At 44.0% G+C, this 14,688-nt stretch overlaps 1 protein-coding gene across 1 annotated transcript; it reads right to left on the reverse strand.

Annotated features, from left to right (window-relative positions):
• Nucleotides 1-343: 343 nt before the first annotated feature.
• Nucleotides 344-14,185, reverse strand: LOC146192644 (kell blood group glycoprotein homolog). Its single transcript, XM_084600064.1, has 4 exons — nt 13,995-14,185; nt 9,780-10,015; nt 7,717-7,836; nt 344-775 (listed from the first exon to the last, which is right to left on the reverse strand). Exons 1-4 carry the CDS (start codon nt 14,056-14,058, stop codon nt 434-436), a joined length of 762 nt encoding a protein of 253 aa, XP_084456190.1. The 5' UTR covers nt 14,059-14,185; the 3' UTR covers nt 344-433.
• Nucleotides 14,186-14,688: the final 503 nt, after the last annotated feature.

Consider the following 14,688-nt stretch of genomic DNA (forward strand, 5'->3'; position numbering starts at 1 on the left):
CATCACTGAAGAAGACTCTTCAGTGTACATGGTCCATTGAATAAGAAGTGCGTCGACGGTACCTTTCTTTCCTTACGCATAATAAGTCTATCGATACAGGCTAACTCAAATCTATCCTTTATCACTCCTTTTTTAAAGTCTAAGATGTTAATGGGGCTCAGAAAGAGGATGTGCTTCAGGGTCAGGTATTAATTTCCGCCAACTGGTGCTCTGCCACATGCACGCGCTTGTTTCGCACAGCACATGGGCACGTGCAATAACATGAGTGCCACGATCAGCCGTCACGGAACGCCGCAACAGTCCGCGGTTGACGCGAAAGTATACATCGGCTACTTCATGACGCTTGTTTATCGGCTCCCAAATTTGTTTCTACAATCTCCGATCAACATGAGAAATGAGACATCGGTCAAAGGTCCCCTCCTGCACCCGAAGTTCAGAACCCGAAGGTGCACGCGCGCTCTTCGCGCATGCGCGCTGATCTGCTGCAACCGAAAGCCACCAAGAACAAGGGGTAGTTCATCGCAGGCACATTGCAGCGGGCTCGCGGGCCCGCGAGGTTTTCCGTCGGCGTGTTGGCATCGAACTTGCACTTTGTCATGCAGCGACCCACGAAGGCGAGCTGCTCTCCAGTCAGGTTCACGTCTGGCAGCGTCCAGCTGCGCTGATCGCTGGGCAGAGCCCAAAACATTTTGTGTGCCATGCTGATTCCCACTAGGTCTGCCACGTTCTCCAAGCCAACAAATCGGCTTCTGCTTGTAGGAAGCGGCAGCTTTGCCTGCAGCGAAAGAGATATTACGCAAATGCTGGGAATTTTTTAAACCTAACACTCGGGAATGTTGTATACATGCAAAGGATTGTGTCTCTCCAGATTCTTGTCCTTCACATCTTTAGTTTTCTATGGCAGTATCACTGCCGCTCTTCAGCGGTCTTTATAGCGCTGCTGCTTACCTCTACCGCGTGCTATCGGTACTTATGCAAATACCGCCTTGAGGCCGCCAGATGGCGCCACTTGTCCGTCACGTGCCGGTGCGTTAAGTCAGTATGCGAGTGAGACGCTGAAGGCGTGCTGTAGCGGCAGACGGTAGCAGTGAGCATACATTACCGAAATCACCAGTGCATACCAAGCTCACCCACAAAATCTTGGTCAACCTGCGGGCTCACTTAAATTCAGACTTACACGCTCTCGATATCACCGAACTCATGAACTCAAACTCATTTAGACTCACAACAGATGCTGATTCACCTCGACTCAAGGCTCACTGATTTCTACTTACGATTAACGCTGACTCGCGGCTTGCTTCGGTTCGCTCACCCATTTCGACTCGCTCATGAGTCATTTCATCTGGGTCGAGATTCTTCTGGGCTCGCTCATTTCGACTTCGGAGTCATTTGGACTAAATCACTCATTGAGCTGAGGGAGCAATGCGTTTGCCCAAGTGGCCTTGACTATTATATTTATTAATATTTATATTTATATATTGTATTATATATTATATTTAGAGAGAATGATTTCTTTTTCTGCTTTGGTTTAGTTGACCGTCTTTCATCTTAGTGAAGTGCTGTGATTTTTACTTTGTTATCAAGCACAGTCAATATTTGATATTAGGGCTGTAAGCAGGAGTTAACAAAAAGTCTGAAGGGGCTTGAATGGGCATTTATCCACCTTAATGGGCAACTACGGTTTTTGGACATTTTGAGTTTCTGAACGCAATACATTCCTCGATATGTCCTGACGGCAACACAAAAACTGTTTTTCGAAATTCCAAGCAGAACTATTTTTAAAAAGAAAAAGCAGCACATCGAAACCGAACTGTTTTCTTGGCCAGAACGTACCAGTTAACGAAACGGTGACGTCACATACAATTTTGGAAAATATTGCACGTGCAACTCGCACGCGCGTTAGATGTATGAAATAAAGTAAGGAAATATTTATGCAGTGCATAAAATGTCTGAGGTATCCAATACAGGCCTCGAAATTTTGTGATCACACGGGGAAAGGGCAGTAACGTGGGTATACTGTCTGTGACGTCACGAACGCGTACTGGCCGCAGAAATCCTCTCAAATGAAGGCAAGAATACTGCACATTTTAAAATTGTGTTGCGCGCGCATGAATCATCATACTGCGCCCAAACTTGGTAGAATGCGTCAAGGCGGTGAGAAAAACCTACAGTAAAACTTGCACCAGAATATTTGAACGTCGAAGAACCTCCGGAGTTGCCCTTCAAGTTTTATATCAGTGGCAGCATCCATTGTGCGCCAAATGAGCAAAATGCGCCCGTTAGCACACACAGAAGGACGCTGCACATAACTCTCTCTTTCGGTAACCGAGAGACATAGCCAAGCCACCCAACCCGCAAACGCCCTCTTTCGCGGCAATAAATCGTTCCTTCACTCTCTTAGGGGAAAAAAGCGCCCAAAGTGGTCACGAAAACACAGGTCACGATCTGAGTCTTGTTGTGGACTCACGACTCAGATAACGATCTGAATTGTAGTCCTTATTCACAACTCAGTTCATGAGCTGAATGTGAGTCCGGACTTACTCAGGACTAAGGTTACGATCTGAGCATGAGTCGCGACTCGCTCACAAGGTCGTGATCTGAACGTGAGTCCGGACTCACGCACGACTCGAGCACTGATCTAAAGTGAGCTCGGACCAGCAGCAAGAAAACTCGGAATACAACTGACGAGCCGTCGTCGCGTGGCCTGTCATTGCCCGAAAATGTTGACGGACTCGGCGCTAACAAAACGACGTATGCAGCAGCCAGCTCAGCTGAGGTACAAAGGAGAAAGTTTTTATTTGAACTGAACACTCCATCTGAATACTGGACAAAACACAGTTTCCAGAATCTCAAGGAAGTGAGTACGTGTTGTGTCAGAAAAATTGGTTATGTTCGTGGTTGTAAGCTATCTGACGTCTATGCAAAAGTGTATGCCAGAGGACGACTAATTGAAGAATGCTGGTTGCATCTTTCGGAAGAAGCAGACAACATGCTTACAAGAGCAAAAGCCATGGAACTTTGCGTTGGTGCCCTGAATTCTTGTGGTTACTGTCTAGCCTTATATATCGAAGCTATCAGGAGTCAGCTTACAGTGAAGAAGCGAACATACTTCCAACAAAAATGTCTTGGCAGAGTTCAAAGCAAAGGTAAGGAATAGGAATGGGGCATCAATTTTTCATTAGACTTTCAATGTAAATATCCTAATGTATTGTTTGCAAATCATATTTTAAGCCAGGTTTTTTTTTTTCATGACGACTGTGCATTCGGTGCAAGTACTTGTGTAAAGTGCTTTTGAATAGACGTTGAAGATTGCAACAACGCCTTCCAGGTCATTGCCAATTATGCTCAGCGGCTTAAATGCACAGCACAAAAAAAAATCAGACGCATTGAGACTCGAGCTGCTACACCTAAGAGGGACAGTGACAAGATGCAAATGCTAAATGCTTCACTAGATGAAGAAACTGTTAATGAGCGATTTTCTGAACTTTATCAGAAGCAACAAGAGTGTGTTAGGCAGTGTTTTGCAGCTGAAAAAGTGAAGAAAAAGGGCAATAATTACAGTAAGGCTTGAGTTTTGGAGCACTTCATTATGAATATATAGAAGTCGCGTCTGTACAACCATATTCGCTACCACAAAATACTTGTACTTCTGAGCAAGTCGACTCCCAAGCGGTACTTGACTGTTTACCGCGATACGCCTTTGGGTTCAGCAGAAATGTTTTAGAACAGCTCAAAGAAACGATTCGAGGTATGGAAACCTTCAGGATACATAGCGGCCTGCTTGTTGACGAACTAAATCTTTCGGAACATATGTGTGCTAAAATATTAGGTCACATTGAAAGTTTTGTGGATTTTGGAAAGCATGCTTCATCCACAGACAAAGGTGCGAAATCCGATGTCATGGAATGGTTAACTTGTTTGGGCCATTTAAGTGGAGCGAAGTAATTGGTACGTTTGCTGCCAGTGGAAAGGTGACTTGCTATTCCAAGTGATTATGGAAGCCATAATCTTAACAGGGAACAGCGGGATCCGCGGATTTTGTTACTTGTGATAGTGCGACGTGGAATAGATGCATGTGGAGAATATTTGGTGTCTTCGGGTGAGCAAACAATGTGAAATGCGGAGTGAAGCATCCCGTAGATGACAGCCGCCACCTAAATTTCATATCAGATTTTCCTCATCTGATTAAATTGCTGAGGAACAGCTTGCTGAAGTCTCCCTTCAATACACCGGTTGAATACGCAAGAGTGCCTTGTTTACTTAGTTATGTTGACCTTTAAAAAAATTCAGTTACTGAGCTCAATGGTTTTCCAACTTTTTTTATAAAAAGTGTTGTATCCGTGTTTTATTCTGCTTTTCACTCTTCCATGTTTCAATGCAGCCCCTCAGACAAACTTTCAATATAGACTCCTGTAACGTGACAAAGCCATGGCAGGCATTACTATATGTCATGGGCAGCCAAATGCATTACAGAATATTAGAGTTGGCCTTGTATTTCAACTTTTTGGGGGAAACGTGCTTCAAGGTTTTCAACTCTACAAGGCTGAGAGGCAAGAATTGGAAGTATTCAATCTACGCAAGAATATTTCAGGTACTTATATTGAGCACATTCTAGGTTACAGTGTTGAATACATGTTTTGTTTCTGTTTACCACAAACTGTTCATGTAGCTTCGTGATTTACATTCACAGTTGCCTAATGCATGGTCATTGCTATGAGTATTTGATATGACATCAATTTTAACTCGATGTTGCTGAAGATATTGAAACATCTAACAATTTTAATGCAGTAGGATTAATCTGCTCACCGCTGTAATGTTCTCCCGGTACCAACTCTGCGGCCGTCTTCCAGTGCAAAAATTGGAAACTTTTTGAAGTATTTGACAGCTTGGGAACAGCACGCAGGGAGAGCTGGAGGGCTTGACAGTGAGTCCACAGCCGTCGATTGGAGGGTCACCCTGTCAAGTGCTCTTGAACGTCTGTCATACCTCACATCATGACCTCTAGACTTATTCAAGATTATCTGGAAAACCTGTTTAGAGTAGTCCGGCATTCATCTGGATGTGATAACAGCCCTACACCTACTCAGTTCCGAATTACCATGATTTGTATGTTCTTTTAAACTTTGCTAAGGACTGTAAGGTATGGAAATTCTGATCCATGGCCTTTGAGTGCCCTGCTAGAAATTGGAGGAAGTAGCACCACTCATCATCCTAGGACCACAGCTTGGGATCGAGTTGACAGCCTCATTGACACAAGAAATTGGACTGCAGCAGAGGCAATTTTGGCGTCATGTGGTGATAATGACCAGTATGTAGAAAGAAGTGGTTCACGCCTAGTTTACTACGTAACGGTTATAGTACACAATGAAAACAAACTGTGACCTTTGTATGCCTGTCTCTGATATTGTCATCTACTGCAGAAACCTCTGGCGTTGCTTCCGACCAGATAGATAATGCAGGTTTTCTTTATCGCTCCAGTACACCTTTTCAGTTTGTGAAAATGCTCGAAAATCTGATTACAGAATGTGTTAGTAAGCAATTACTGCATGCTGACAGTGTTATGGATATACTCACCCTCGTGAGGGAAAGGTGCGCGGGCGGCATTCGTTGCAGCGAGCATGCAGCTTAACTTACAACAGAGGTCATTAGCTTCTACTTAACTACATGGCTCCATTTGTTCTTTGAAAGGCCTGAACTCTGAGCAATGAAGTAGAAGGGAAGCAGCTAAGCACCGGAAAATAAGCGATACTGTATGAGAAAGCTGTGCAGTGTTTAAGGAATTTTCTCCAAAGTTTTTAGACTGAATGAATGGTCGTGTTTTCAATAAAGACACGGTCAGCAGATTTTAAAAGGGAGCTTCGCTGTTAACCTGAAAGAACCAAAAATTCCGTATTTTGTCTTCAGTACGCTAGTTCACTTTAATGGAAATTTTGTATATTTTGAAACTTTGCATGCCTTACTCAGTGTACCCAGTATGCTGTTAAAGTGCTTTGTGTTTGGTCTGTGCTCCGGGAAAAAAAAATGACATTTCATCTTGTAAACATTTTTCTTGCTGGATGCTTTCTGTACGCATACATTAACAGTGAAATTAACGTTTTGTAACCTGTGCAGTGCTCTGAGTATTTTTGTATTTGGCTTATTTGTCTATCATGTATTATCCTGTTTCAATAATACTGCACATCGTTTTAGTTTGCGCGCTGTTAGAATGAATGCCCTTGAAAGTACATTCGAAAATAACACGATTTGAATGCTCGACATGCTTACTCGAATGATATTATACAACTGGAAATCACCTTGTTTGACATTTTAAAGGAAACATTTTTTTTTGTATAAATAGGTGTGTTCCGTCTATTGCGTTTTTCGTTCCTCCAATTTGTACCCATCACACGTAGGATATATGCATTTAGTGCCGGAAAAAAAAGCTGCCCGCAACTTGACTAAGTATGGTCACCTTGGGCAATGGTTTGCAACTAAGCGAACGTCGAGAGTGCGCCGCTCCATGTACGTGGACCGTAGTGCAGCATTAGGCAGTAATTGCTGGTGCTAGATGTAGCAAAAACGGTTATCGTCAAAGTGGCAGCTACAACCTGCCGCCAGCTGTCCATTTGATGCCTCCCGAGCCATCGCAGTTAGAGTGGCGAAGTGTTGTTTTTACGCATAACGCGAATGCGAATTTACACCATATTTTACAAAACTGATAACAACATCTCATTTAGATTTACGCTGTTAGGCGCAATCAAAAACTTCGATGAAGTAACGTGCAGATCCCGCAATGCGCAGGTGCCAGAGTGCAAAATATTTCAGGTGGAAATGTTTGTAGCGCCACCTCTCGGAGGCGACATGAAGTGCCTAAGGAAGAGCCGCCATCTCAGCCCACTCGCCCACTACCCCTATTTTTGAACACCGTACCTCGGCCGTGATCGCAGTTTCATACAAGGAATTTGAAAACGCTCTGGCGCCATCTAGTGACAAACGCTAAATGCACATCACAGACAATGCGAAAGAAGGGCGGCTTTCACTGACGCGCGCACGGGAGATAGCGCTATATATAATAAAACAAGCCTACCACTGCCCTTTAAAAAATATGGAGAACACTGTGCACTTAAGAAAATCTATGACATTTTACCGAGATGTGGTCACATGGGGTTCTACAGTGATAATGGCAGCGTTTCGCTGCGAGAAATCACATGCTTTATGCAATTTTAAGAGCTAAATTAAAATTATAAATCATCGTTTCTAGGATATGGGAGAGCTTCACCGACGCAAGATTTCTTCATTTGCACCATATTCACATTAAATATTTTGGCCTGTGTTTTGTCCCCTCAAGTGCTCTAACGGCGCGCACGCGTATCGCAAACAGTCCGAAAGAAGCAGTAGAATTCGAACTATCTGAAGCCACGGTTGTCTATTATATGAATAGTCCTCGCGGAATGCGGTGACATCAGAAACTCAATTTTATGGGACTTTCAAGCCAAACATTTAGTGAAGACTAAAGAGAATTTTAGCAGCCATACTGAGCAATCGTCGACCAATTTCATTAATTTCTCTCAAATGCAAGTCTTTTCATATGATATAAAATTTTCCCAAAGTACAAATTACGTAGCATATACACCAATATATTTCTGCGATGTGGAGCACAATAGAGCTGTATAAATTGTTTGATTTCAATAAAAATGCACGTCAATTAAAGGTCACGTCCCACCGCATGCATGTTACCTTTTTTTGAGACGTCTCCAGACACTTCACGGCGGTGTCGTACTTCTTGATGGTCGCCGCAGTGTAGCACTGGTCGGGCCCTTTGACATCGAACGCCTTCATGATTTCGTGGGCCAAGGCCTGCATTGAACGCAAGCTTGCGTTACGCTGACGCGCTGTTCAGCAAAACCACATTTCTAGCGATAATGGCATCCTTATCGCAGCTTATACTTCAATTTTCGGGCTTCATTCTCATGCAGCTCTTATTAAAGCGAATGCCGCCAAATTTTAAGTAGTGATCGGACCGACATTTTGATTGACTGCCAACTACACTGCGGCCCCTGAAATCCGCCAGGAGCTTGGAGATCGCTGGTGCCATGGAAGCATTTCTCTGTTAACTGCTCAGGAATTTGTTTAAAACATATTGACTGGCTAGTTGGTTTTTCATACTGGAGATTGCAACACAGTACTAACAGGGACGATACAAATCTGTTTCTTCTCATCTCGTCCTTGTTACTACTGCGTTGCAATCTTTAATGTCTAGCTGCTCAACGATCACCTCTTTCATGGCAGTTAATTATTCGAAGCGATCATCTGCCCGTGGGCCTTAGTCTTGAGTCCAAGGTGGTTCGAAACATAAGCAACCGATGAGAGTCACGTGGCAGCGAAGAGTTAAAAATAGAGTTTTTCCCGGAAGAAGCAGCTCCTGCAACTCATGAGGTGACACATTGCGAAGTGGCGTCAACTTGTCCATCACTGATAGTATGGCACGCCAGACCTGCTCCTTATTCTGCACACTGTAGATTGATTAGCGACCACGCTATACTTTTCGCCACCAGTTACTTTCTTATATCTCCATCCTCTTCTCTGGAAGTGAAAACTGACTTCCTGAACCCGTGTTGAGACAGATAGGTCGGCAGGACCCAACCTGTGTCAAAGTAGTCATGGATCAACTAAAGGTGACTCACCCAATGAGGGGCCGTCATAGTGATTAACTGCGTGGCAGTATCCTTTTTCACCCGGTGGTCAATTAACAGTTTTTTCGTAGTGCACATTGATTGGTCAAACTGTCTTCATATACCATCGTCAAAACCCGGACTATTTAGCGATAACTTGTGTCCTAATGCGCACAAATTAAAATCGACTCATCGGAAGGCTCAGTCTTCAAGATTCGCACATGGCAAATATTCTACCTCGTCGAATTATGAGAAAGGTTTTTCAGTTTTCTTTTAGAGATGAAAAATTTAGGAGCGCATGTAGGGGGCGCACAGAGCGTATCTGATTGCGCGAAGCAGGTCGTGATGTGGGATAAAGCAAATACACCTTTCTTGCACAGACGAACACTTCTATTTTGTAAGTAGTTCGAATAGCACAGTTCGATTTTGTAGAAGGCAAAAGAGGGACCTGTATCTTGCGTCAACGGTCAAGGTCGACTGTTTGTTCTCTGAGATTTAGTACGACAGACTTGCTTAACATGCTCCAACCATATTGTGAGCTGCACGAGGGAGCAATCTCTCCCCATTTCCAGTGCCCTTGTGGACCAAATAAAACAATATAATGACGAGCAGGCACTGGGGACATCGTATATACAACAGGAGGCTGACTTTCACAGTTTCATCCCATGGTACAGTTGCCGGCATAACTGAACATACGATTAGGCTGGAGGGATGAGAGAAATGCCGGGGTTGTGAAAGGAAATCCAGAGGAACACCTACCTACCTATCTGCCAGCCAGCCAGCCAGCCAGCCAGCCAGCCAGCCAGCCAGCCAGCCAGCCAGCCAGCCGGCCAGCCAGCCAGCCAGCCTCCCGGCCTACCTGCATGCCAAGCTTGCCATGCCATGCTAGTACCTCCCTCCCTCCCTCTTTCCCTACGTCCCTCCCTCCGAGGATATAATAAGCCGAGGATTTCCGTCACCCTCGAGAGATTTAAAGCTTCAGGTGCGAGGCAAAATGGATACACTATGCAGCTGAACTACAAGCTATGCGGCAAAAAAAAGAACTCTGGTAGAGATTGTAGCGTGGTATATATTTAGAGAATTTCTCTTGTTCACGAGACACTTCGCCAGGCGTTTCTAGGTACTTACATCCCCTAAACTGCCTACGGTCAATGCCGGATGTCCGTCAGCGAACAAAGAAATAGGCAGCAGTGCCCCCGCCGGGATGACCACACTGTTGTTTATCTTTGAGTAGTACGGCGTCGCCCTGCTGGTGTTGAATAAGATGTGCGTCTGGTCCTTCCACTTTTGGCGAGCCCGTCCCGACAGCGCTTTGAAGAACGCGTCCAGGAAGGGGCCAGATGCTGACATGTCTGGGAAATCAGCTGCACACGCAACAAGTGATGCATTGTCAGCAGGCAGCTACCGACGCACTATCATCATCACTGAGAGCTTTCGGAAAGCCAAAATCGAAAGCCTTTCGTAAAATGTGAAAATATGGCATGCGACATTTTTATAAATGACAGTTTTCAAGATATTAGGTTGCCCCTCGACTAACTGCATACTGATGGTCTTTTGAATTTCGCTGAAGCACAATTATGTTCTAATTAGTTAGCAATATTCCTCTGAGATTAATTACGAAACATTTCTGTGACACAAAAATATCAGAATTGCCCTTGTCACTCGTCACTGAACTATACTTATATAGCGGTACATTAGGTAGAAGGTTTTTGCCGTACCCTTGTTTCACTGCACCCTGACTTACCTAGTGGGAAGAAGCACGGAACTTTGCGCCTAACTTGTCAATCACACGCAAACTATACCAACATCACAGATGTTTACCGGTCATTTGAAGCTTGTCTCAAGAGTGGTCGATTGGAAGGCACGTGATTATTTTCTTTCGAATTAGTAAGGTACGCTTCGCAAGTGTTTCGAACTCGTGAAAGAAACGAATCGCCCTTTTTCTAATTGAAGAAATTGAATAAGGTTGAAAGAGTAAGAGCAGTAAAGTTACCCCCAAAATATTCACCCGGATGGTGCATGGGATGTAGCTGCCCATTCCTTCTTATGAGAACACCGTCGAAGCCCGCTTTCAAAATGTGTTTACAATATAAATAAACGCACTGTCCACTTCTGCATGCTTGCGGAGATTTAGTTTATAAAAATATTCCCGGAATAGACGTGTTCTTCTAGTGATGCATCCTTTCAAACACATGAAGGTGTTGGTTCTCAGCTCGTTACGACACGATAAATTTTCAAGAAACGTAAAAAAAGAGGCAGGACGATGAGAGCGCGAACTCAAAACTGTTTAGGGGAAATTCGACACTTGTTTTTATACATTTCTTAGATTAATACACTTTTTACCTAGGATTATCACATATAATGCACATGTCGACGAACCGCTATCCGTTCTCGATAAAGTCAATATCGGCTTAGGTCAGTGTGATTGAAGCATCACTAACACAATTTTGCATTTAAAAAAACTATAAAAACAAGTATTCCATTTTCATTAAACAGTTTTGAGTTCGCGCTTCCTTCGCCTTGCCTGTGTTTGACGTCTCTTCAATTGTTAGTGCGTCGTAGCGCGTTTAGAACCAACTGGCCTCTATCATAGCACTGCTTACATATGAAGGTGATTGTATTGGTGATGTTGATACTGCTAGAAAATTTTTAAATCGTAGACCGTGGTGTGCGCACGAGGTGAAACAAACAAACAAAACAAGGCTGTCGACAACGTTCTACATACTCAGAGGGTGACTAGAGGTCCGAGAGGACTAAAATTGCTTGGTGGTGTTGACGACTGGGCTGGGGATAAGTCGCAGGTATAAGCTCCCGTTTTCTTCTGAGGCAGAGCAGCAATCGGTCCCTGTTATCTAGCTTCAGAACTCTGACCGTCTACATTGAATGGGATGGACGCATTTGAACTGATCCGCAGTTTTATTGGTGCTCCTGATGACAACCTTGAGTTGCAATTCCTCAATGAGTGTAAAATTCGCCCCACGGCGCTCAGCAGAAGCAGCTGATCGTTTTTTTTTTGTAAATAATTTATGTTTCTGAACGTTCTGTTTTAATCTCAGAGTATTTGGCCTGATTTCTTATCAAATATTTTGTTTCAAAAAATGTTTCACGCGCCACGTTACATTGGTTGTAGCGAGGTTCAGGTGTATCGCATCGAATTTTTCCAGTCGACTCTCTTCACGCTGCTATGGCAATGAGGCGCCACCCGTGCCTTGTTTTATTTTTTAGCGATGACGAACTCAATAAAGGTCAGTCATGGCGCACGCACGGCCTGATGCGTTCGTGTTAAGGGATTTCAGAAGTGCTCTTACTCGTCGCCCAATTGCTTTTCGCAAGAGCATGAAATCACGTTGTGCGTTTTCAGTCATAATATTAATTACTTCGTTCTTACCTTTCTCAACCATCAAAGACGTAGGTTTATTTTCAACTCCAGACTTTTCCTAATGACTACAGTAATTTTGGAAAAGGGAAAGCTTTCTTTTCATCATTTTTTCCGTGAATACATATACAAAACGCTTAAACCAATATGGAAATATAAGAGCAACTAACTCATCTCTTTCTCACCTAAAACTTCTAAGTAAGAGTGTTAGCTTCGACAATTTGGCGTTTGTTATTGTTTATACTTGTCTTGTCCTTTGCGTTTTCGCATTATTTGAACTGATAAAAGCACTCGCAAATGAAGCTTTTCTGCGGCCATATTAAATTCATATTTACCACAGAGAAGGTGCCAGGGCAGTCTGACTATTGTTTATTTCCCCTAACCTGCTTGTGAATGTACATCCAGGGAAGTAAATTTGCAGTCGACCCTTATTTTAAAGGTGTCTAACGATCTGCGCAACTCGCTGTTACAATAATAACGAGATTACATCCGTAGGTGGTAGCAGCCATACTTGTCGCATAAATCGGATTCCTCTAGACGACGTTAGGTCGGAGGTCGCTCTGTGCCGAGGGAGCCTTGAATACACGCGCAGAGCATTCGCGACACTACCCAAATAGACGCACCAATAGAACACATCAGCCTCGTAAGCACCTACAAGTTATATTTTTCGCCATCTAAAGTCGAGTTCTGGGGGGATTCTATCACAGCACGTCGATTGTGCACCAACTGTAGTAGTTAACTCTGTGTCCTTGGGGCTGATTCCTATGCAGGCTGCGGTGAAAGAACATGCGCGAAGCATCATTCATTCGGAACTGCCCAATTTAGTTTGCGTAAATGCATCAGGCATCCTCATAGCGGTGCAGTCGCTCACTTCAAATCTGGAAAGTCTGAATGCGGAGGAAGAACAGCGCAGATTGAAGGCTATCCGAATAATTCTGCAGTAATTTTCTCCTTTAAAGGTTATAAAGGCACGTCATCTTCACTGCGCCTATCGCAGCACTACCGGGGTGACGGCGCTGCTGAGGATTGTGCACAGAAAATGTGCCATAAGCAACGAATAATGTTATTCCTACCTGACACTTTGGCGTACTCATGTAACTGCATTGATTATGACCGCGCTCACAAGACCCGCAAACCATACTGTGCTTCCGTTCCTCACATCACTTCCCCGCGTTTTATAGCAGCAGCACGTGAAAACGGCCAAACCCGGCAACCTAGGGTTACAAGCGATAATGAGCTGCGTGAAGTGCCTGAGAAGCTTAGCTAGTCGACTGGCCAACGAACAGGCTCGCAAAACCCGGGCAACTCGACGTTCCCCAGTCATTGCGAGTGAGCGATACGCATCGTGGGCCATCGTTCATAGGGCCGAAACCCGAAATGCGCCCGAAGCGAATTTCCACTGGCAATAGCTCATCATAGCGCCTAAGCAGACGCTTAGAAATTATATTCAGAACTCCTCTGTGTGAGTCCAGGTTTTCCAATAGCTCTTGAAAAATTTTGTGCTAAGTTCAAATTTCTCGTCTAATATGAACAGTTGAGTTGAGAGCCTTTGCATATGAATATATTCAGCGCGAAATGGTTAAACAAGCTCATTTAAGGTTCGTGATAGCCTATTTAGGAAATTGTACTTCCCTATTCTCAGATTGACATAAAGGCTCTGAAGGGCGCATCCAATGGCGACTGCTCTGCCTTCATAATGTTCTTTCTCACGTTCGAAAAATTAGTGGTTTCACCACATATTTGCTCGCGTCATCTTTACACTCGTGACGCTGCCAAACGTTCAGAAAGTGTTGCTTGCAGAGTCAACTCTTTCTGATCGCGTGCCTGCCTGTCCTATCTGAAGGTGACCTATTTTACACAAGATCCCTGCCGTTATCTGTTGAAAACAATATAACAGTTTCTCTTTTGCTTTTCACGTAAATATAGGTGGCCAAACAAGGAAAGTGACACAGTGAGCATGCACCAACCGAAATGCTCGTTGACGAAGATTTCGTCCAATCGTCCCTCGGGGCTGCAAATGTGAACATTCATGAAGAACAGGATGCGCAAAAGAGCCGACTTGAGCGTATCTTGGATGTTCGAACCGTGAATCAGTTGGGTTCTGATGACTTCTCGTGCACCTTCAAACGTATCCGCAGCCCGTTTCAGCGCATTCTCTGTGACCGCTGCGTTGGAGAAAATGGAAGGAGGCGACAACAAGGCTGTTTAGCACATGTAGGGTAGCAGGGACGCTAGCGACTTTTATCTAAGAGAGCATTATTCTGGCGAACAGGGCGGAGCGCGAGAGCAAACTGCATTTTTTTCTACTTGTAGGTAGGAAGGCATACTACCGAAACTATTTTTAAAACAAACTATGAGATACTTAGCAAGGAAAGTGAATCAGAAAAAAACACATATTTTAATGCCCTTTGAAGCAGAATGAAAGGATGTTTCGTCATAAATCAATTAGTTCAGCGGCTCACGTGATGATGATGATGATGGATTTTAATGGCGCAAGGGCGAACATGAGGGGAACGTGAACTGGAAGAGTCGTGACATTGGTTCATATAGGCGGGTACCCTTTTGTTTTTTGGAAAAGTTGCTGACTCTGAGCGTTAATTATCTTATTACCGTATCTCCCTTAAGCCCTAAAGTCAAATCAGTTATGTAATCTCAGCTTCG

This window comes from Amblyomma maculatum, chromosome 4 (genome assembly GCF_055883805.1).
Source record: "Amblyomma maculatum isolate TAMU_Amacu chromosome 4, ASM5588380v1, whole genome shotgun sequence".
In the NCBI taxonomy this organism is placed as follows: domain Eukaryota; kingdom Metazoa; phylum Arthropoda; class Arachnida; order Ixodida; family Ixodidae; genus Amblyomma; species Amblyomma maculatum.

What these genes read in the sequence shown, in the direction of transcription:
- LOC146192644 (XM_084600064.1), bottom strand. Translation starts at nt 14,058, where the DNA reads ATGAATGTTCACATTTGCAGCCCCGAGGGACGATTGGACGAAATCTTC. An exon ending in CTTCGTCAACGAGCATTTCG is followed by an intron (nt 10,016 to 13,994) that starts GTTGGTGCATGC and finishes TTGCGTGTGCAG; the next exon opens with CTGATTTCCCAGACATGTCA. An exon ending in CCGTAGGCAGTTTAGGGGAT is followed by an intron (nt 7,837 to 9,779) that starts GTAAGTACCTAG and finishes CGTTCAATGCAG; the next exon opens with GCCTTGGCCCACGAAATCAT.